The sequence below is a fragment of the Eucalyptus grandis genome, chromosome 1, assembly GCF_016545825.1.
Source record: "Eucalyptus grandis isolate ANBG69807.140 chromosome 1, ASM1654582v1, whole genome shotgun sequence".
Classification (NCBI taxonomy): domain Eukaryota; kingdom Viridiplantae; phylum Streptophyta; class Magnoliopsida; order Myrtales; family Myrtaceae; genus Eucalyptus; species Eucalyptus grandis.
The window spans coordinates 42,200,057-42,223,512 of record NC_052612.1 but is presented as its reverse complement, the minus strand read 5'-3'; the positions used below and the strand labels follow the sequence as shown (position 1 = coordinate 42,223,512).

At 39.9% G+C, this 23,456-nt stretch overlaps 3 protein-coding genes across 4 annotated transcripts; 2 read left to right on the top strand and 1 right to left on the bottom strand.

Moving 5' to 3' along the window:
* Positions 1-2,472: 2,472 nt before the first annotated feature.
* LOC104444011 (pentatricopeptide repeat-containing protein At1g80270, mitochondrial) lies at positions 2,473-5,853 on the bottom strand. 2 transcript variants are annotated; one of them, XM_010057588.3, is made up of 3 exons: positions 5,617-5,853; positions 4,363-4,909; positions 2,473-4,166 (listed from the first exon to the last, which is right to left on the bottom strand). In XM_010057588.3, the coding sequence occupies exons 1-3, from the start codon at positions 5,757-5,759 to the stop codon at positions 2,925-2,927; spliced, it is 1,932 nt and encodes a 643-aa protein (XP_010055890.2). In that variant the 5' UTR covers positions 5,760-5,853; the 3' UTR covers positions 2,473-2,924. The 2 variants fall into 2 exon arrangements, with proteins under 2 accessions (XP_010055890.2, XP_010055904.2); XM_010057602.3 differs by having other exon boundaries at positions 4,363-5,212; positions 5,617-5,754.
* An 8,236-nt stretch (positions 5,854-14,089) lies between these two features.
* Positions 14,090-16,971, top strand: LOC104444001 (F-box protein At2g41170). The gene is made up of 5 exons (XM_010057580.3): positions 14,090-15,127; positions 15,303-15,382; positions 15,747-15,919; positions 16,046-16,120; positions 16,443-16,971. Exons 1-5 carry the CDS (start codon positions 14,456-14,458, stop codon positions 16,628-16,630), a joined length of 1,188 nt encoding a protein of 395 aa, XP_010055882.2. The 5' UTR covers positions 14,090-14,455; the 3' UTR covers positions 16,631-16,971.
* Positions 16,972-17,845: 874 nt separating this feature from the next.
* LOC104443965 (rhomboid-like protein 20) lies at positions 17,846-23,359 on the top strand. The gene is made up of 9 exons (XM_039314682.1): positions 17,846-17,995; positions 18,051-18,089; positions 18,179-18,279; positions 18,639-18,779; positions 19,596-19,662; positions 20,556-20,704; positions 20,804-20,905; positions 21,875-21,997; positions 23,026-23,359. Exons 2-9 carry the CDS (start codon positions 18,065-18,067, stop codon positions 23,191-23,193), a joined length of 876 nt encoding a protein of 291 aa, XP_039170616.1. The 5' UTR covers positions 17,846-17,995; positions 18,051-18,064; the 3' UTR covers positions 23,194-23,359.
* The last annotated feature ends 97 nt before the right edge of the window (positions 23,360-23,456 follow it).

Sequence of the window (23,456 nt, the reverse complement as noted above, 5' to 3'; positions counted from 1 at the left end):
CTAGCAATTTCCAACTAAAGTTGACAAATTGCTAAAAGATTTAAAATTGAATTGGTCACCATATAATAGATTCAGTACAGTTTGGGCTATAATGCGTGGATTATTTCATGTAGAGATGATTGCAATTCATTATGTCTCTGAAAAATTAAATGCGTAATCTGGGATTGCAAGAAAATGTCGAATTGCTAGTCGTCATACTGATACTATGAATGTTCTCATGGGCGAATCTGGATGAAGCCGTACAAAAAGTCGAAAAAAAACAAATGTTGAAATCTCCTTCTCGTGAATATTTTCCTTCGCCGCAAAGACAATAAAAGGGCGAAATGCACTGATGGAAAAGTAAGGAAGAAATCAATCAATCAACAAATTCCCCGTGTTTTCTGTATAAAGATTCGGCATCAAATTACAACTACTGCATATCACTTTAACACAGAAGAGTTACTTCGAAAAGATTTCGCGTGAGCGCCAACGTTGGTGCTTGTCTTCCACGCATTTGGCCATTGCGAAATGTGCTCAACCCTCTCTTTTCGTCAATCGTCACGATGGCCTCCTCGATCATCTGTTGAAATCACCATCGGGAATTCATCAGAGGATGCCGATGAACACCTCCGTATCCGAATGACCAAAGCCATGAAGATGGTTGGCGAAATTCATGAGCCTCTCGATCAAAATACAAACACGGTGGATGGACATTTGGATTTTTCATTATACCCGGAGAGACTTGACAATGGAGCATTTGTTCTTTTCCAAAATTATACAACTAATACGACAAAGTGGAAGCATCAGGACTCGGGACTAGTAAGGAAAAACTAGCAAAAACTTCAGCAGAATCCAATAATGTTAAGATACTAATGAAGAAACGGTCCCGCTGCCACCCCAGGCAACCCACTCACGTGGGTGACGCCGGCCTTCTTCATTTCGCGAACCCAGCCCTAGTATCTGAGAAGGGCTCACGGGATCCGAAGATGGGTCCCTCTCCCTTGTCGGGAGTTGGCGGGGATACCCAATGGGGACATTATCCCATAATCACAGTTAAACCCCCGGTAAATGGGGGCTAACTGGGCACCTGGGATGCCCGATTCAGGGTGGAGCAGTTTAAGGATTTGCTCAAGTCCAAGTAGAATCCAATAATGTTAAGATACTAATGAAGAAACGTGGTGACATCAGCCACTTCTGGATGGTGTCGGGAGTCAGGATTTTGATGGGTTTGTTGGACGTCACAATAGGCTCGAGATGGGACTTTCCATCATATCCTAGGTTGATCAAATATAGATGATGAGACATTTCATAGTATGGAAGATTTTTAAACCCACTTTGGTCTATCCCATCTTAATCCGTATCCTGACAACCAAATGCAGTCCTGATGAATTAGACTCGGGTTTTATTCAACAATATGAATATCTATGCTTTGACTGCATTTTCGCGAAGCTGCAGCAAGTGCTCTGCACTCAAAAGCTATTTTCCTTTAACGTGCATGAGCAATGCCTCAAGCGGCATAGTCAATTCATTTAATATATTCTTAAGTCAGGTTTGCAAATCATTGCAGAGTTCTTTTCTTTTAAGTTTCTTCGCATGCTTTCATATGAAGAGTTACTTCGAAAAGTTTTCGCATGAGCGTCGACGTTGGTGCTTGTCTTCCACGTATTTGGCAATTGCCAAATGTGCTCAACCCTCTCTTTTCGTCAATCGTCGCGATGGCCTCCTCGATCATCCGTTGAAATCACCATCGGAAATTCATCAGAAGATGCTGATGAGCACCCTCCATACCTGAATGACCAAAGCCATGAAGATGGTTGGCGCAATTTATGAGCCTCTCGATCAAAATACAGACAGGGTAGATGGACATTTGGATTTTTCATTATATCTGGAGAGACTTAACAATGAAGCAGGTTCTTTTGTTCTTCTCCAAATTTATACTACTAATTCGACAAAGTGGAAGAATCAGGATTCGGGACTAATAAGGAAAAACTAGCAAAAACTCACAGTAGAATCCAATAATGTCAAGATACTAATGAGAAACAGTGGTGACATCATCCAGCTCGAAAATGGGACTTTCCATCGTATCCTAGGTTTGATCAAATATATATGATGAGACATTTCATAGTACGGAACATTTTTAATCCCACCTTAATTATCCTATCTCAATTTATATCCAAACAACAAAACACAATCTCAATGAATTGGATTCGGTTTTTATTTAACAGGGTATTTTATGCTTTCTCTGCAGTTTCGTGAAGCCGCAGCAAATTCTCTGCACTCAAAAGCCATTTTTTTTCTAACGTGCATAAGCAATGCCTTAAGCGGTTTAGTCAATATATTTAATTTGCAGAGCTCTTTTCTTTGAAGTTTCTTCACATGCTTTGATAACGCAAAGAGCTTGATAGTTCAAATGGAAATATCATCTGTGAGCAGTCGTCAGTCTTTTATTCTTCCAGTTAACGCACCGCATAGATATGTTTTCTTTCCATCCTGTTATCAAGGCTAAAGTCCGATGCATTACGAAAATGTGACACGGATCCAAGGTTTCGCTTCCTGAAACCTAAAGAATACCATACTCCACTGGCTTCTTCATGCATCTTGAACGAGTCACACATTGCTTGAACATCAGGGCAAAGGATATGGCAAAAAAAAGGACGACAAGCCATCTTTTCTCACTGAGATGATGATCGAAGAACATTATCGAATCCACTCCAAGCACAAAGACGAGTCCGCTCTGTATCATCCTTACAGTTCATCTTAAAATCAAACAGCTCCAAAAGTATGCTTAGATTCAACGTGCTGTGTGGTCCATCGAGAGAAGGAGACCAATATAGAAAATCAGAGAGGCAGAAGAGGCTCATCTCCAGATACAATACGTCAGCTTGTTCCTCTTAATCGGGTAAGAAGCGGAAGTTAGAAGATATAAATATGTAGCCTAGGAAACATCAGTCTAACAAATTCGAGACACTTGAGCTTTTAAATGGATTAACCAAAGCCAACTGCCTCACCAAGTTTTTATCTGGAAATATATCATCTGCTTTCATCCTCTCCCAAAGCCCATAAGCTGGAGCTTTTGCATTTATATAAGCCATAGTTAGGAATCTAAAGAGCTGCGCTCGACCAGGATAACCAGCCTGCCTTATTTGGTGAAAGATCTTCTCAGACTTGTGGACGTCACCCCTTTTTGCATACTCCTCCATGATGGCCGTCATAGATGAGTACATTGGCTTCTGCGGGTTCTTCTTCACCGCCTTCTGCAAAAAAGAGTCGGCCTTTTCAACTTCACCCGCTTCCACGTAAAGCCTCACAAGAGCATCCCAAGTTAATGGCCCAATAACACACCCGCTATCTGACATGCGTCTAACCACATCCTTTGCTTTGTTCGGCATCTTATTGTCTACATACATCTTCAGGAGGACCAAGTAAGTCTTCGAGGGGATCCGACATCCTGTTTCCATCATTAGATTGAAAGTGGCTTCTGCTTCTTTGATATCTTTCAACTTACCCCAAGCTTCCATCACGGCAGTGAACTCTGATAGCGTTGGCTTTGGCATGCAAAGTGCCCAAACTCTTCTCACTTCATCCGCTTTTCCAAGCCCTGCATAAATAGGAAGCAAATATTCGCAAGCTGGCCTGTGTCTTTTCCAATCTCCACCTTCCATCTCTTTCACAATAGCCTCCACTTTCTCCTTCATTCCACCTGATATATAATACTGAGCCAAGCTAGCTTTTGTCATGAGGTCACATTCCATGCCTTCAGCCTTCATCGCCTCAACAACTTGATCCATGCCTTTCAGATCATTTATTCGGCCTTTGACATTTATTAAGAGCCTGTAGGTGAAGGCAGAGGACTTAACATTTTCCTTCTCCATCAACAACAATACATCAGAGATCTTCTTCCTGTCATGCCTACTGTAAAGCAGGAGCAACTGGTCGCAAGCAAATGGTGTCAGAGGAAATTCTCGATCCCTCATTTTATTGAAAACTTCCTCTGCTTTTCTGATGTTGTTCGCCATGACACAGCTTGCCAACAATGTCCTGTAGACTCTTTCCCCCTGGAAGGATTCTGGAATATTCTCAACATAGTTCTCTGCCTCCTCTAGTCCAAGCACCTTGGCAATTAGATCAACTTGAGATGCATAATCTCTCTCGGAAGAAGGGAAATGCTTCTTCAACCACTCTGAAAGCTGCAAACCAACATCGTGTTAACATGTATCTAATGAGCAGCAAATTCAAAATCAAGCCTACAAAGAGATTCAGGAATACAGAAGACAGGGGGGGCACTAATGACTTAGAAAACTGTATGCTGCTCTACAATGTGGAAATAAATCTAAATTAAAATACAAATAACCCTTGGAAGAAAAGCAGAGCAAATCAAACCACCTGCAAGGCCCTCCCATACATTTTACGGCCACGAAGGTTAGACATGGTCAATGATATCTCATCCCTGCCCAAATCTTTCCCTTCTTCTAACCACTTATCAAGGACAGTCCTCAAGGACTGACTTGAAGTGCGAACGATGGCCGTGAAGAGTGCTGATGAAGCTCTCCTCACTGATGTTCTCCCTGTAGGACGAGTCTTCGTTTCCAGCTTTTCCAAACTACTTCCAGAAGATTCTTCATCATCATGATGAGAAAACTCCGCCTCTGAAATTAACCCATCATCAACATCCTCTTTGCTCTCTGAAATGGACTTGGTATTAATTGATGCTCCAAGTTCAGCTTTATAGTCATCTTCCCCTACGCAGCTTCTACCATGAGCTTTTGAAGAAAAATTGAAAACCCTCATAAACCGTCGTGAAGATGTATTATCACCCGCTTGGTCAAAGCTCTCTAACATAGGGAGCCTGATAATGCCCGTGGCATCATCCACGTGGCTCTCTGATTTAACAGAACTGGATCGCCCTAGCACCACCCCAGAACTGCAGTTTCTGCATACATGAGAAGAGCAAATCACACACTCATTCCAGTGAGCCTAGAGACGAAAACATTCTACAGAGAAAATTTTTCCAACAGGCCAAGTCTAAAAGAATTAAAAGAATGAAGTAATCCTGAGATGCCACAAGTAGCTGTCTGGAATGAGTTGTGCCATCGGCTGCTGCATCCTATCGTCCTTAAATCCCTCGAACGTTGGACCACAGTTCTAAGAATAACTTCATTGCCCAAGCACGAAAAGATGGCACTTGAATGAGAATGTACACTCCCAAGCTGGCCACCAATCCACAGGGAAAGTACTGAAACAAGTAGGACGATCATGTGACAAAACTTAAAACGCCCTCCCATCGTCCATTTCCACAATTATAGTCCATTCCCTGCAAACAAGCCTAATTTACACCTCAAAAGAGGCCACCCCATTCCACTCTCTGATCCTGATTACAACCAGCATCAAAACAACACGCAAGAAAAAGGGCTCTCTTCGATTGCCCGGAAACTCCGGAAAAAACAAAGAAAATCACCGTCTCACCAGCCCATGACTAGATTGAAGCTAAACCTCGACCCAACCAACCCAAACGGCAGCAAGCTCATTCAGCACGTGGATTCAGCGACTAGCCCATGCATCGGACGAGACTTCAAATAAACAGAAATGGGTCGAAAGCAACGCGACAGAGAAGCAACGAGACGAGAGAAAGGTGGTTACTTGAGAGGACCAGAGGCTCGGCGAAGCGCCCACATGCTGACCCCGAAGCTCTCTTGCCGGTCATCAACTAAGTCACGTCCTTCGGAATATCGAAAGAGGGCTTCTTGCACCGGGTGATGAGGACCTGAAAATCGATCAAGCATGGAGCAGCATCGTTACCGGCATTTGGCGATTAGCAACTCATTCCACGTGAAGCTCTTAAACCCTAAACCCTCTTTCGTTTTCACTCCTTGTTTGGTTTTTTCTTTTTTTATCCCCTGTTGCAGTGATAAGGAGAGGATATACAATTCAACGTTATTTCTTGGTAAAATAGAATTACGAGGTTTTTTGTAGCTCATTTTCAATGACAAGAATATTTTTTGTTAAATGTATATCTCTACTATATACAAAGTCAACTTTCAAATTAATTAAAGGAATAAGCGTATCGAAAATTTTAAAATTTAATTATATTTTTAGGAAAAATTTCAAATAAAGATCCAAAGTGGACCAATTTTTTTAAATAAGGACCCTGCCACCGTTAATGTCTCAAATAAGCGACTGAAGTGGTAAATCAATTCCAAATAAAACCCGAGAACTCTTGGTCAGCCAAATATTAGCCGGTATGGCATGTGACATTTTCGATGACTAGAGTTTAGGCAAATTTGTCAAAAAAATATAAGAAAAATTAACAAATCCTAAAAAGAGAAAAAAAAAAAAAACCTAGGTTTTCTACGGTTTTTCTCGTTCCTTATACCCGTCCTCTGCAAAGTCAAAGACCGAAGTTCTCCCCATTCCTTGTACCCATCATTCGTAAAGTCAAAGACCCAAATGTTTTGCTGGTTAAGGCACGAATTAAAAAACAAAAAGAAAATTCATATGCTTCTTTCTTTGTTTGTGGAGACCCAAATTCTCCGTCAGTCAAGCAAGGTGAGGAGCGATGAGAATTGAGTCACGACGACGACCGAGCAGCGATTTGGTTGAGAAACCGAGGGGAAGAAAAAAAGAAAATGTAAACATCTAAATGAATAGCCTAAACTTAATTAATTTAGAATTTTCCATTTTTTTCCAATCACAAATTTTTGACAAAATTGCTCCTATTTTGATCGATGGAAAATGTCTGCTTGGCGAGCTAAGGTCCTTAATAGAGATTAATTTGATCACTTCCGGTCTTTATTTAACACAAAATTCACTTCGGGTCATTATTTGAAACAATGGGTCCACTTCGGATCCTTATTTGACACAAAATTTACTTTGGGTCTTTATTTAAGAAAATAGATTCATTTCGGATTCTTATTTGAAATTTTCCGTATTTTTATGATAAATCATAAAATTCACGGTGAATTTGCTTTTAATGAAATCAAAATTATCTTTAGAGAAATTGCTCCTATTTGGTGGCATATTTTCAGAGCCAGCCATGCTTGCGTTCCTTCCACAATGGAAAGCTTGCAACTGCCAAGCACAATATCTGGTTCAAATCTCTATCACTTTATTCTTGCCAAAAACTACCTACATCTATTTTCGAAGATAACTTTGAATTTTTTTTTTTTTTTTGCATATAAAGTATCTAAACCATTTATGTGATAATGCCTATTCTATTGAAAGTTGCATTAGTTAAAAAAAGAAAAAAAGAAATTGTATACATGTGTAGCACGCATTTGAGGTCTAGTAACGATAAAATAAACATTTAATGAATTTTGAATTCCAAACTAACGCAAAGTCTATAAATATTAAATCGAGAAATTGCTTTCATATTTATAAGTAAGTTTCTTGAAATGATACAGTGATCTCTCATTGCAGCAAATCAAATTATCATAATCCCTAAATTGAGAAGATCCAAATATCCCTAGTTAAGACCATACTTGCCATCTCATAATATACATTGTGTCTTAAAAATATAGAATTACTTGTACCCAATACTTCATAACATAGATATAGCGGGTCTTTGCTATATATGAAGGAATTATGAAGTGTGTATTATATATTAAGATCAATGTGGATCATCAAATCTAGTGGAAACCTTACAATCATATGGAGCTAAACTTATCAAAATGTCTTTTAAATCTATTTCTTAACCCACATATGATGGATTAAATTGTTATGTGAATTAATTATATTTAGTAAATTGGTTTATAATGGTAAATCCCAAATAATATAGATATTAAATGGGTCCATAACTTACTTTAATTCAATTCACATATGTAATTCTCTTTTCACTCTCTCTCATGCCCGCTCATTCCGTACTCTATCCTTAATTAGTTTTCTTGCATTTGGGTTAAATATAGAAGTGTTTTAGTGATATGAATTGAGTCAGATTTGTTTGGGTTAGGTATTGGTTACTGGAGTTGTATTATTGAAATGGATTAAAACTAAATAAATAGGTTAATTTGGGTCGAACTATTTTGATCCGGTCCAACCAACCGGTTTGACTGAACCATACGGAGCCAGCCGTTTTAAATGGTCCGGAATCCCTAATAATTTCTGTCGTGTGAAGAATGAACTTCGCATTTTCCAGCACACATGGGCAGAAGTGGTTTGGGCCCAGGCCCAGCCCATCTCTTTGGTTATATTGAATATTGATACGTAGTTATTTGCTGACTCGGATACAGATACAATGATCCGCCTTCTACTATTTCATGGGCCAAAAATAAGAATAACAAATCGAAATTTTATTATTGCATAAACATCTAAAATACACCAAAATAGTGTAACTATTTAGATATATTCAAGAGAAAATTGAAGATTTAAGGATGTAATGATCGTTTACATAACTTATATGAATTCACATAGGATAACTTATCCAAAAAATGCAAAGACAACAAATTAGGGATCGATCATGTTATTTTGTTGATGATGTAAGATAAATATTATATAGTAACGACAACATAACAGCGTAAAAAATAATAGTCAAATGAATGAAATATGGACGGGGAATCAATTTTTTAACAATAAACTTTAAGGCTAGAAGTAATTAAATTTGCCTTTGAAATCACAAACCAAAGGAAAGAATGAAAATTGGCTTTTTAATACTGACCAACTATCTAGAATTAATACTAAAGGTGGAGTTTTTGAGTACCATCAACTCCAACTAGCTTCAAATATAAAAAGAAAAGCATACCAAATTTCCAAGCACACCACATCATTTTTTACTAATTTTCACCCACAATCACTTGATGTATATAGAATAACAAGGTTTTTTTGCTTGTATTTCTAACCAAAAAAATTCAACCCCCATTGATGATGGCCAAGTGCTACGGCTCAACCTTGAACACAATATCCACTTATAATAACTAGTTAGCGTGTGCTTTTTCACTTAGATAAACGCTTTCCGAACCTCGAGCACCTCCGCGCGGCTATACCTCGAAATAATGGGTCACGATAATATTGAGTAATATTGAGTGACGACTCATTTCTAATTTTAAATTTTGATACTCCATGACAAGATACATAATTCTCAGTGAAATTTCGGATGAAGTAGCTACATTAGTTGCGCCTTAATGCTCAAGACGACTTTTCTACAAATGAAAAGGACATCCTACTTGGAAGGCAGCTAGGCAACTATCAAACTTAGGAAAAGATGTGCGGGGGAAAAAGCATAGGAAGGGCAATGCTCTTTCCATTCGTTCTGTTCCTTCTACACTTATGCAATTCAATATTTGCGTCATTATTTTCTTTCATAGCAAATCCTTTATTTTAGACGCATTTCATTTTCTAGTCATTGAATACAAATTGTAATGTTCTGTTAGGTGATTTATCTTGCATTATCAAGGACCACTGAAATTTATAGATGCCGGGTGGTCCTACGTATACATCGTTGTCACTTTAGAGGCCAAGGCCACATGACTATCGGCGACATCGACATGTGCTTGTTCTATAACACGGTCTAAATTGAACTTGCTCATGATGTTCCGGCAAATATGTTAAAAAAAAAAAAAAAAAAAACACCGACAATACATATGATTACGCCCATTACTTTTCTTCAATTTCTTTCGCGTGAAATGACTACATCAATTGTTCGCATCATAAATCAGTAGCAGTGGACACGAGTCACATTATTGTCGCGTTATGCAATCTGACATTTTCAAGGTGTTTACAAAATTAGAAACCATTAATTTCACTCCAAATTTCACATGTGAGATTTTTTGGTTCAATAAAGTAAAGTTAGGTGGTGGTCGGCCGATCGAGCTTAGACGGCATGCCGAACCACGACCATGGACGGTGGTCGATCCAAGCATCACAAAAGAGGCCCCAGTCCCCATCCGATGCTGAGAACTAGCCTGGTCTATCAGTCCCCCATAGTACAGGCACTGCAAGCCTAGCAAGAGGTCCCATGACAATAATTGGCCCCCAATCTGTCTCGCCCATTAAATATATGTTGGACCATTTTAGTTTGAGAACTAACTTGTGCTTGTCCCTTATTTTTGGGAAAAATTATCTAATCTGTCCTAAAATATTAATTCAGTTCTAAAATTCTTTAATTTTGCCAATTTAATTATAAAATTTTGCGTGAAATTCTAATATAATCATTCCGGTCAATCTTCACCGAAAACTACAGATGAAACCATCTCACCATCGCGAGCTGTCCTAGGTGGCTAACCACCATATCAGCGGTCGTTGGTGACGGAGGACTATGTCGCGTAAATGTTTGAGATTAAGTTGACAAAATTATAAAGTCAAGATTGAAGTGGCGTCCATACAATAGATTTTTGATTGAATTGGACAATTCATCCCCTCATCGAAGCAAAGGTGCTGACATACCCAAACACGAATCCCATTCCCCTTTGCCCCTAATAATGGATGATTTTTTTTACACATGAGATGGGCCAAGGAGTTATTAAATAAATACATGTTTATGATAAAATTGATAAAATTATAAAATTTTGAATTGAATTGGCATCTATACAATACGTCCAAGATCGATTAGGCAACTTTTTCCCCTCATTTGGGCCCATGTGTTGATATACCTAGATACGATCCTCATTCCCTTCCGTCCAACAGGGAAAGATGTTTGATATACACACAGGAGATAGGCCAAGGAGTTGTTAAATCGGCAAATTAGCCAATACACCAAGCGAATGAACCAAAAGATTTGGATGATTTTCCCTTGCACTTTTGGGGCAAAGATCTGGATTCCATCATTACTTCATGGGCGTGGCGTGTCATACGCTACGCACCACCGAAATTGAATATAAACCCCAAAGCAAATTGCAAAAGCGATTGCGCCTCGCTAGGTGTCCAAGGTCTAGAGACTCTATTATGCTTTTATACTATTGGAGAGGTGGAGATCAGCAATAGAGGGTCCCCAGTTTTTTTTTTTTTCTTTCCCCAATTCCGATCCCATTCATTATGCACTATATGCTCTTTTCCGCTTTCTTTGGGTCGATTCTATGCATTTTCTTTAGCCATTTAGCGGCTCGATGCTGACGTACCAACCGGCCACGATCGGAAAGCTCAACCGATGGCATTAAAAAAGAAGCAAACTTGAATCATGGGTTGTTCCGGTTTCGAGACAAATCTTGGATTATCTTTCTTGCTTGATGATTGACCAGTGCATTTGATAACAGCTAGGTGAGCTGAGTATGAATGATTAGAAAGAGAAAGAACGGGTTCGCACGGAAATTAATTTCCAGCATGATTAGATCCGGATATACATCATTAACCTTCTTATTAAGCTATTATTATCAAAAGAAGAAGAAGAAGCAGCTAATTTTAACACGTTATGCGTTATTATCGAATATCTAGGCATGGAACGTTGATACCACGTGCAACAAGTCAAGGGAATGGCATTAAATATAGCTTTACCACCCATCTAATCCATCCTAAATTCGAGAACATTTGGTCGCCCACAGACCATGTCTCTAGATCTGGGTCACGCAATTATTTTATGGCTATAATTTGATGGATCCTATAAAAGTTCTCCTCTCTGTAAACAACAAACGTGTCGCATCATTAGGCAAATCACATGGCCCTTTTATCATCCAGCCGCTCACCCACTCATTCCAAGAAAAATATTACTTTAAATTCATTCTCTAATAGGGAGATAACCATTGGTTATTGAAATTGCATATTCAGTTTGAGAATTGAAAATGGGATTGGTCAATCCAAAAGATCTACCAGTCACATGAGGAATGAAAGGAATTATTCAAATCCTGAAGAAATTAGCTTTACTTTTTGTCGAGCATAAAATCTAGAATCAATCAAGGTGATTTCTAATTTGGATTTTAACTTTTTGCATAGAATTTAAAAAGAAAGAAACTTTACTAATTCTCAGCCGAGTGCTACCACCAGAAACGGTGGCTGAGGTAGGTGCGTTGGGTCATGATTTTTCCAAGGTATATGATAATCTGGGTGCACGAAAATGCTTTTTCTTTTGTGAGATGTATCAGTGAGAATTATGTAGAAAGAGTTCCCAATTCATGGATGCTTATTGGTTTCTTCTTTCCGTGTTAGATTTTTCCTTCCGTGCCATATTGTGGGAAGAGGTTGGAGAGACTGACCAAAACTCGGATTTCCCATTGAAGATTTGCATAAAATTAGGCGAACATATCCAACTATTATGTCTCTTTACATGAACTATGTTTAAGACAGAAAAGGTTGGCCAACTGTATAATTTAAGATCCTTTACTGCGGGTAGGTGATGAAGTGGGCCATCGTAGGTACGATTCTGACGGTATGTAGTTCAACTATACATCTTCAAAAGAACCACCGGTGAGTAGGGCTGGACAAACTACTCAAAAGGAGAGATGTCTTGTGGTAAAGGGAAACCGAAAAGATCTTTCCATGTGGTTTCACAACCACAAAAACTTATCCTTCCCAGTTGGATTTTATCAAGTTCAGCTGTCGGTTTACATAGACTTTTCATTCCAATCCCTCTAGGATATTTTTTTGTCGGAGCGATTTCATTTCAACCATTTAATGAAACTGGATAACCGTTAGCTGCTTAACCGCTTAGCTTCATCAACCATGTTGATTGTCCTCGACACTGTTCATTGGGCAAGGTACTGTTTATCATTGGTGGGAATATCCACAAGCATAAGGCAAGATGCAACCATATTCTTTGAACATTCAAGCGTCATGTTTGGTCATTAATTAGTTAATTATTTATACCCATTAATATCTCTCTTCCTCATATCCTTCTTGACTAATAATTGAGGGACAAAAGCTCATGATAATGTGAAAAAAGGTAAGGGAGAGAAGGGCAAAAGTTGAAGAGGACAGAGGAAGATGCAAAGAAAAGGCGAACAATACGGTAACCGTGGCTCTGTCCATAAAGACGTCTGTCCCCCACGAAAGAGATCATGGGTCTTTATTTAATCCAAAGGAAAAGAAAGTAAGCAAGAAAAGAAATTGAAGTGGATTCATAGGCTGGTCCAAGCGGCTGAAGGGAACAAATTAGGATAACATAGGAAACATCATATGCAACGAGGCCAAATAGGAGGGACTTCCAATATATTCCTGGGATGACCAATGGGATTGAGTGGATATAAGATTTGAAGAGGATGTCATGATCCCATTTTCACATTGGTGGGGGTGATTGATAAAGGAGCAACTTTCATGGTGTGTGGTAAAGAATAAGGACAAGTGGTGTTGGAGTTTGGTGGAAGTTAGGCCAAATATCAGGTGTTGTTGTTATGGCGTGGTGACAGATCGCTTTTGACCCCCACCTAGAGAAATTTAAAGACGGGTCTCCTTCAAATGCTTTAAACCCCAAAAGCCCATCAATCAGAGAGCTGTCCTTTTCTGATGCTTTGGAGTTAGTGTGATTTGATAAATTATGCATTGTCATGAATTGAGGAGGACCCAATTCTCGTTCATTGCCATTTTGCTTCTCCAATCTTTTCTGTAGCTCGGTGAGTGTAAACATTGAAACCATCGAACATACCATTAACAACAGCAATTCACAGGCATTTTCCTGTTAATGGGAAAGACAAAACAGATCCAAGGCACCATTTCTTTTCCTCACTAAAGTCCTGTGAAACCTTGACCAGTCCTCTCTCTCTCTCTCTCTCACACACACACACACACACCCACATTCAAGGACATTTGTTTTTCCATAGAAAGTTCTCAAATTTTGAGGTGGGGTCTAGACACATGTTCACTCCATTCTTGACGGTGGCTCTGTTGGTGACTTGTTGGGATCTCCCAAGTGCCATCTGACAAGCTGATCTTTGGATTCCATTCTCATACTACTTTTGTCTATAAAAAAGTGCACAGTCTATCGATACGGATGGGTGAAATTTAAACTTATAATGTGAAGTACTGTGATATTTGGAACCTGGAGTGTGACTTTCTTGCTTAAAATATGTTTGCCGTTTATTTATTACATCATTTTATCTATTGGTATTATTCATCAATACTCTTCTTTCTCTCTCCCTCAGATCCCACCAATCATGAACCGACAGTTGTCCCCTCAAACTTCCCCACAGTTCGGACCATAGCCGGTGGGAGGAAATAAATTCAGCCCTCGGGATGCGATAGATATAATCACATAAATGCGTATTTCTCATTTTTCAAGCCAGCCTGAGAAGGGAAGCATTGCTTTGTGTTCCTCCTCGTTGGCTGACCTTTCTCCGTTTTTCTGTGGTATTCTGACCACCTAGCAATCAAAGCTTGTCGGTTGCGGTGTCTATGCATGTCCCTCGCGTTGTTATCAAAGCTCTCGCTCTCACTCCACCGCAACCTCGATTTTGCCAAAGAGCACAGACCTTGGCCCATCTTCCTTTGTCACCATATAAAACAGGACTTGCTCATCAGACTTTTCCGTCGATCCTTTGCATAATATAAATAAACCCCATTGCTTCCCATCTGTTTCAGCTTCAATTCATGCCAGCCCTGCACATTTAGTCATTTCCAGAACTTTCAAATGCTTCTGTTCTTCGTCTCATGCTTCTCATTCATCCTGATCTCTAGATCCATGTCCTGCAAGCCACTCTTGCCCATGAGAAACCGGCTAATCCTGTCGTTTCCCATCGCCTGGGGACAGCTTTCGAGCTTCTTCATGTCTTTCTTTCACAGGATCAAGCTCAACCAGGTCCTCATGATGAAGCCACTCAAGAAGATGACGACCGGTCCATCTCAAGTCTTGCAAGTTCAAGACTTTCCTGGGGAGGAGAAGTTTTCTCTGTTGGACTTGCCTGAACTGACCTTGGACTGCATACTGGAGAGGCTCTCGCCGGCTGGGCTGTGTAGTATGGCTGAGGTTTGTAGCTCAATGAGGGAAAAGTGCAGGAGTGACCATCTGTGGGAGAAACACATGAAGCAAAAATGGAACAGATTGATTGGTGATGCTGCTACAAGAGAGTGGCAATGCCAGCTCGCCTCAAGAAAGAGGCCTAGCCTTTGTGGCCTGGACAGGAGAAATGGATTCAAGAAAGACTTGCTTTTTAGGGTTTGGCCCTTTACTTGGATGAGGCCAAATTTGGAATGTGGCAGTAATAAACCAAGAAGTGATTTTCCTGTTGATTCCATCATGTGTTTGTATCTGTCACTTGAGAATGGCAAGTTTTGGTTCCCAGCTCAGGTGTACAATCGTGAGGTAAACTTGGTTGTGATCAATTCTTTTTCTAATTTCTGGTTCAGGGAATTGAAACTCATTGTTCAGGTGGCTATATTGCTTCTGAGCTGTCTTGTTTGGTTTCAAATGAACTGCGCTTTCTTATCCTGAAATTGTGGGATTGTAAACTGAAATTCATTGCTTTTCTGAATTGCAGAATGGGCATTCTGGGTTCATGCTTTCATGCTACGATGCTCATGTCAGCTATGATTCTCGGACAGACACTTTTCAGGCGAGGTATGCAGATGGTGGCCTCCTATGGAACTTTATCAATTTTTCTTTCTTTCCATTCTGGAACACAAGAATCTTTAGGACAACAGGTTTCTTTTTTGGTTATCTGCTTCACCAAGTACACAGACTCCGCTTATCTGAGCTCAGATCTATGATCTCCCAATCATCCTATTAATCAGCCCCTGTTCTGCATCCTGTGCTCTGCTGATATAAATACCCACCTGGAAATCATTCATTGTTAATAATTTTGAAAGGAATCCTCTATAATTAGAAAATTAATTAGGAAAATTGCATTTTGCTTTCTAAATACTTGATTGAATCTTTTTTAGTCCCAAATCCTAATGATGTAATATGTTGATTTTGTCTACAGGTATTCGTCGCCTGGACGGCGAACTGTGGAAGAGAACATACCGTGGGACAGACTCAGAGCACCCCCTATTAGTACTCCACCACACGAGCTTCATAACTCAGATTGTCTAAATGACCTGAGACCTGGCGACCATATTGAAATCCAATGGAGAAAATCCAAAGAGTTTCCCTATGGTGAGTGCCTGCATGGACTTAAATTTACTTGGCCCCCTTAATTCCGCAACACCTTATTCATTTGCTCAAGGAAATTCACCTTTCTTTGACTGTTGATTGATACGATCTATTCAATGTGGATTGCAGGTTGGTGGTACGGTGTTGTTGGCCACCTGGAGTCGTGTGATGGAAATGGAGATCATTGCCGATGCCATTATAGTGGTGAGAAATTAGGCTGGATTTTCGGCTTTTATTAATGATACAGATGAATGCTATGATACAGATGATTACTGATGTTGCTACATTCTAAAAACTGAGCAAAAAGATGGTCAAGATCTCCAGGCTGAAGTTATTATTTAGACCTCCCTTCTAAGAACAGCATTAGTTATGAGCATAGATCTCCAGGCTGAAGTTATTATTTAGACCTTCTTTTGTAGAAACAGCTTTAATCATGCTCACAAATTCTTCATTATCCTCTTAATTATAGAGTAAGCGCTTGATGTGTAATGCTACCAGAATCTCACAATAAAACCCTTTTCGACAGATAACGTCATGCTAGAGTTCAACCAGTACCCATTTGACTCTAGATGGAGAAGAACGATCATAAACCGAAAGGAGCACAAAGAAGCAGGAACTGAAGGTAACGGCTTTTATGGAGGGATCAGAAAGCTCTACGCAAACGAGGAAATCTCGACTTGGAAGGGGCTTCGGCCATCTCATGTGATGGAATAGTCCTTAGCAGCAATGCATCTTCGCACTCAACGACTTTGTACATAAACCATCTCTATCTTTTTGTTCAACTCGACAAATCTGAAAGATGATTGGTTTTTCGAGCGTAGGATTTCTAGGGTGAGAAAGATTGACATCGGGCTTCATTTTTCTTTAGTGTCTAGAGGCCTCATACCACGAATGTCCATGTCTAGCATTTGAGCTAGGGGATGTAAATGATTAGTTGAAGAAATACTTCCATTTGTAATCCAGTGCTGCTGATCCAGTCCAGTATATATCAGTATCAACTGAGCTGAAAAGCATTCTGGTCTTTTCAGGTGCATCTTTGGGTGCATTGACATTCACTGAAGTCTCAATCAAACAGAAATGCCTTTGACTTATGCAGCTAACATTAGAACATTAAGACTCACTGCTGTGGAAACTAAACACCGGAAATGATGTTATCGCGAGTACGTCTGAACGCACTTAGCGGAAATCCAGCTCCAAAGTTCATCGCAGGTGACAGTTGAAGGAACATCTCATCTCAGCGCTGTTTACAAACTCGTGATCGTTTCAAAGTGGAAACAAACCATAACCACAGATTTCGCTGCAGTTTGCGCGCGCGACCAGATACCGATCCGAAATAGTTGGCCAAGAAAACAGAACTTGTTTTCCAACTAGATGAGAGTAGCATCCACTCTAAGAGGCACAGGAATCACCAAACATACATTACACAAGGACAACTGCTTCCATCCTTTTGGTGCTTGCCCCAGATCAAATGTTGATTGATGGGCTCTTTGCTCTTCGGTGAGGCCCTTGGGCCTAATCCTAATCAGACTGGGCCCGTACCCAATTCCACAAGCTGGGAACTGACTGTGTCTGGTTTGGTTCTAGGCAATGGTCCCATCTTGATTGATAGGACAACAGAAAGATGCTAAATCTTTGCCAAGAATCATTTTCCTTTTTCGATGAAACCAAAAACAAAATATAAAAGTTATTGCTTTCACCATCAATATATGACATTTCATGGTAGCATGTGGGGAAAAGAAATTGACAGACAAAAGTATATCACGAATTGTCGATGTGCGCGACGAATCTCGTGTTCAAATCGCTGATCGCATTCATCACCACGTGTAACATGGACAGATCAATTTAGGAGAGGTGCTACCCTTAACATTAATCATATCGAAATTTCGACCAAAAAAAAATAATAATAACGTCTCGCGTTGTTCCTAAACTTTGCGAATTCCGACTAGTTCGTCCTTTTTCGCGTCGAGCGCTAGAAAGTCCCGAGTTCGTTCTCTCTCTTTCTTCGCTTTTCTCCTGACCGGAGCTGAGAGCGTCCGGATCGGCGGAGACGACGGGCCTCTCCGGCGAGTCCGTACGCCGCCGCCGCCTCGAGAGCGAAGCAGCGCTCCCGCCGGCGCTCATCGAAGGCCGCCGACCGCCGCCGGGAAGATGAATGGCGGCCCCTCTGGCTTCAGTACGCGCTTCCTCTAGCCATTCTCTCTCTGCTTTTCGTACCGCGTGCGCTCGATGTAATCTGGGCGCGTTCCTTCTTTGGTGCTGTAGATAATGCGCCGGTCACCAGATCGTTCATCGTTGCTTCCGCGATCTTCACCGTCTTCTCCGGCATCCAGGGTGGCGCCCACAAGCTCGGATTCTCTTACCAGGTGCCTCGATTGAGTGTTCAATTCTCCTGTAACACCGGTTGATGTCGGAAAGCTGGTGTTTTTGCTGGTTATTTACTTGAATTTGCTTAGTTTGGAGTAGGATCGGGTGTTGAACAGCAGAATGACTGCGTTTATATGCACAGAGATGCGGGGAATTATTTAATGAGCATTCTAGTTGAATTGGGAACCTGATGCTGATATTGGGGCTGTCTATCTTACATTCTAGTTGATGGAAACTTTGCCTAGGAAGGGGACTTACTGAATTGCATATTAGATGTTAATGCTGCTTGTGCTGCTAGCACAGGGTGTGTCTTGCTTTAAAAAAATTTCCTTTTTCTTTTTTCTCATATCGATGGCAGGATGTATACCAAAAGGTTAATTTCTTGAAGATATTAGAGTCGGCATTCGCCTTCTCATCTACACCGGAGCTAATGTTTGGGCTCTACATGCTATACTACTTTCGGGTTTTTGAAAGACAGATTGGTTCCAATAAGTACTCGGTGAGTCACCTTTGCTTGATTTTTGTTCTAGTGAAAAGTCTGTTACGTGTCTGTTTTCTGCTGAAGGTTAGGAGGATAGTTGAAACTGTTACTAGAAATAGATATCTCATTTCATACGTACATTACGAAAATCTAAGCAACATACTACAAGTGCACTTTGAGATGTAGTATGTCAAATACATGAGCTTCAAGTAAGTACATTGTATTCATAAAATAAATAATAAATAAATAAAGTTTCAAGGACATGATCTATGAAGAGAGGAAATGAAGCGCCTGTCCAACTCATAAATTGGCTTGCCCCTTTTTTCTTGGCCATTTGCTTTCTTCTTGGATTTCATTGAGTAGTCATTTTTATGTAGTTGGAGAAAGACTCTAATTTGGTGCTAATGTGGCGTAATGCCCCCATTGAGGTTATATCTTTCTAACAAATGGTCAACAAACAAAGAAGAAGAGAGTGCTTATAGAACCCAACACAGGACAACTCGTCTCTTGTAAGAGGAAAGTTAGACCACTGAGCTGGCATTGTGGTTGCAATCAGACTGTTTTGTGAAGAGTGTGGTAGGCTTATTGAAATCACAACATTAGTGAGTTATGGCAGGGAAAATTGAATAGAAGTATGCTTTTTGAGAATATCTGACTTACTTTCAGAGAGTATAGTTTTTTGGAAGGCGTAAGTTGTAGAAGACAAGTTCCTCTCCTTTTGTTGGTAGAATACTGGCATGGATGCTTCTGCGAGGATTTGCTAACTTTGGTGACCTTGACTACTCTGTGTGTGCCATCAAGTAGATGTCTTACATTTTACCTGTTGTATTGTAGGTCTTTATATTGTTCTCATCCATGACATCAATTATATGTGAAGTCCTTGCACTTGCACTCCTTAAAGGTATGCACAAAATATATCAAGGTCAACTTTCTTCCAATCTTCTTTTCAGTCTTCTTTATACCCAAGCATCAAAGGTGCTTATAGATGTGTGGAAGAGTGAGCAAAGAACAATACTTTTTGCACTTTGCTGGTTGTGAGAAAACTATTATGTACTAAAGTTTTTGGTACTTTAGTATTATGTGCTCTTTTATGCAGATTCTTCATTTCATTGTCATTATTTTCCTCATTTCTTAGGAGTGTCATCTGCTTATGCTCTTGGTTGGCCAAAAAGAATCCACTTATACTCATGAATGGGATGGATCATCATCCGCTAGTGTCTTTATTTTATTTTTTAAGAAGATAAGTTAGTGAAATAACATAGATGTCATGAAATCTTGCATGTAAGGCAATTTTATTTAATGCTTCAAGATATATTACTCAGAAGTTGAAACTGCAGTTATTTCCAGAAATGACTTCAGTTCAATACATACAGAACTTTAAACATTGTTTACTGGCAAATTCTGGACTTGATGGATTTAGACAGTGAAATCATGTGCATACATTTGATCAATGGAAATGTAATCTGAAATGAAAAGTGTTGCTTAAAGCACCAGGTTGTTTGAAGAGCATAAGAGAAGAATTATTCTGGAGTAATCACACGTTAAAGGTCTCATTCTCTTGAAGATTTTTTAGTGCAGTGCTACTACCCATTTCTTGTTTAAAGTGCTAATGGTGTTATAATTAATTCTCTAACCATCTTCTGAGAATTAATATGCAACACTGGATTTTTACTCATGTCACTTTTAGATGGTTCCAGTCATGGGCCATCCTCTTAAAAATTTAGAAGTTGCAATATCTGACGTCATGTTGCTGTCAATTTTGGTTGAAGTATTTATTCCCGTTTTTCCTTGCAGATACCTCCTTAAAATTTACTCCTGGACCTTATGGTCTTATATTTGCATCATTCATACCCTTTTACTTGGACATTCCAGTATCAACAAAAATTCGGGTCTTTGGTGTCCAATTCTCAGATAAATCTTTCATTTATCTAGCTGGTCTGCAGGTAAAGTTTGGTCTTTGTCATCTCTTTTTAATCCCCTTTTATCTTGCTCTATAGGCCTCCTTTTTCTGCTGCAAACATCTAAAGAGTTTTGTCTTTCAGCTTCTGCTATCATCTTGGAAAAGATCTATATACCCAGGAATTTGTGGCTTTGTAGCTGGTTCATTGTATCGCATGAACTTCTTCTACATCAGAAAGGCAAAGGTCGTACTCTATCATCGTTGGTGACCATTTATTTACTTTGCATCTCTGGAATTTTTTACATTTTGGAGATTCAGAAGAAGGTAGTTTCAAATCTTGTAGATTATATCAATGAACTGTAAGCTTGTAAATGAACTATCTTAGCTTTCTATGATTCTTGATAGATGTACTGTTCCTTATATTCTTTGCTATAAAATTGGAGGCGAGAAGCTCTGCCCGATGCATGTATGATTATTTAACAATATTCTCGCCTATAATTTCCATATACTTGATAGTAGTTTGTGATGAAGTGTTGTGCTAACAAAAGATGAACAACCTCCTGGCCCGTCCTCACACCCAAGTCATCTTTACACAAGCAGTCTTTTCAAAGAAGATGAAAAAGGAAAAAGGGAAAAGAAAGCTCAGTTCCATTCCTTCTTTTTCTTGTGAGATAAAGGGTGAGGTGAGAATCATAAGAGTATAAGCAGAACATAAAGCTTTTGAGAGATATCTTATGTCCACACTCTTCTAGTATTGCCTTTACCTGTCTCTTTTGTCCACTCAGACTTCTCTTAACAATTGGTGAGCTAAGTTGCAGACTCCCTGAACTGAACTACATGTAACTGTGAAGTTTTTCCAGGAATGGATAATGTTACTGCAAAACATTTTCTGGCAGCACATCGTATTTTTATTTCTTGGGCATGTGGACGAAAAGGACTCAGTTTATGTTCTTGGATGTGCCACTCTTGTGGATGCCATGGGTGGGAGTCATTGAGGCGTATTTTATCCATCCATGTGTATTGATGTCAATGTCTTTCATTAAGAACTGAAATGCAGAGTCAATAGCTCTATAGCCCAGTCTGTGGCATTGCTGCTGAATGTTGATTTTTCAGTGAAAATTCACAGTTATCCAATTTATGAAGCTCATAGGGCTTAGCCATTTGCTTCCTATTATGCTGACTTTGGTTGGTGCCGGTCTTGTAAATTTTTCAGTTTCCAGAGTTCATTTCTTCATTTTTTGCGCGGCTTTCATGGCCGTCTATTGGAAGGATGCCTGCAACATCTACTAGGAATGCCATGGGAAGTATGCCATCCTATGCTGTTCGCCCAGTAGAGGTGAGTTAAGCTTTAAATGGTTTTTCAATGTATTACCATTTCCACTTTGAAACTTATGTGGCCAACTCATTTAAATGATCTGACTCGGTTTATCTGCTTGATCTCATCATTTATTGTGCATCTCGTGGGTGTCTGTCACTGAAATTTTCTTTAATGTTAATTTGCACTTAATTGCACCCTGGTTTACTAGTTAGATGAAGTTAATCAGACATTACCAGTGCAATATTAGTTATCGTAGTTTCAAAATGCCTTCTACAATTCTTCGAGAACCATAGTGGCCCTCTTAAGTGGTGACTGGATTAAATTGTCGTTTTCCAATTTAAAGTGGCGAATCTAGAGATTTGATTTTTTTGCTTTGTGTTCCCGTTTTGGGGGACTTTTAGGGGTGACGTTTATGGCATTGCCTCTTTGTTTTATCTCGGTGCATTCAAAAGCCAGCAATTAAAAACCCAAAAACTAGGAAGGGGAAGCTTCAAGCTAGGTTTGTGCTAGTCTAAAGTTTCTAGTCATCGAATATTTCAGCTCAAGATTTTAAATTACCTTTAGGGCAAAACCATACTTACAGGAATTATAGAAGTCACGGCTTCCAGAACGCTGATGAAACAAGATGCCAAGTAAATAATAACTCTGTAAACCTGAAGAAGCTCTTGAACAGAATTCAACCACACTGGAATGGATGATACGAAGTTCTCCAGCTTTTCATACTTTTGGAGAGAGAACCCCACCCTACCCCGTGCCCGGGGGAGGCCAACTAATCTATTATCTATGAGGGATAGGCGGCTTAGCCAATAGGTGGGGTTTGTGAGTAGGAGATATTATGTAGTAGGCAGTGAATGTTTAGCTCCATGTGCTTAGAAACTATTGGAACAGCTTGAAAATCGTAGTGTATCTTTCACTTCCCCCCTCCTTCCTCTTGGGGCAGGTAGGCATATACTTCTCTCTCATGGCAGTGAGCAGTGCTCATTCTTTATGTTTCTACTTAGTTTGACTCTCCGACCACAGCATCTGATCCTTTTCTTTGTGTTTAGCCAAACTATCCTGCTCCAGTGCCTTCCACCCCAGAGCCATTGGAGGCATCGATTGCCACACTTGTTTCGATGGGATTTGACCGGAGCTCTGCCAGACAAGCGCTCATCCAAGCAAGAAACGATGTCAATGTGGCGACAAACATCCTTCTTGAATCTCAATCCCTGTAGTACAGCTTTGGAGAATTTCTTGTGACATGGGGAAGGTATCTTATTAGTTGACTGAGCTTTTCTAGCCGGCCCATCGATGGGCTTTTACCATCATTCTTGAGTTTCTCTCCTCACGCGATTGCTGCCCTCTTTAATGTTGTCTGTGCTCGTCTCGTTTTAGGTAAAAGCTCAATCTTCCCCCCTCTTTGGGACCTTTTTGAAAGAGAAATCATATTGATAGCGACACCCTGACAAAATTGGGCTGTTTAGGTTGACTCTGGCCA

Bases quoted from the DNA above. Each gene is read 5' to 3' on its own strand.
- LOC104444011 (XM_010057588.3), bottom strand. From the start codon at position 5,759: ATGCTTGATCGATTTTCAGGTCCTCATCACCCGGTGCAAGAAGCCCTC. The intron at 4,910-5,616 runs GTAACCACCTTT...TCATGTATGCAG, and splicing joins CGAGCCTCTGGTCCTCTCAA to AAACTGCAGTTCTGGGGTGG. The intron at 4,167-4,362 runs GTGGTTTGATTT...GTTGGTTTGCAG, and splicing joins TGTATGGGAGGGCCTTGCAG to CTTTCAGAGTGGTTGAAGAA.
- LOC104444001 (XM_010057580.3), top strand. From the start codon at position 14,456: ATGCTTCTGTTCTTCGTCTCATGCTTCTCATTCATCCTGATCTCTAGA. The intron at 15,128-15,302 runs GTAAACTTGGTT...TCTGAATTGCAG, and splicing joins CTCAGGTGTACAATCGTGAG to AATGGGCATTCTGGGTTCAT. The intron at 15,920-16,045 runs GTGAGTGCCTGC...TGTGGATTGCAG, and splicing joins ATCCAAAGAGTTTCCCTATG to GTTGGTGGTACGGTGTTGTT.
- LOC104443965 (XM_039314682.1), top strand. From the start codon at position 18,065: ATGAATGGCGGCCCCTCTGGCTTCA. The intron at 18,280-18,638 runs GTGCCTCGATTG...TATCGATGGCAG, and splicing joins AGCTCGGATTCTCTTACCAG to GATGTATACCAAAAGGTTAA. The intron at 20,906-21,874 runs GTCGTACTCTAT...TAAATTTTTCAG, and splicing joins TCTACATCAGAAAGGCAAAG to TTTCCAGAGTTCATTTCTTC.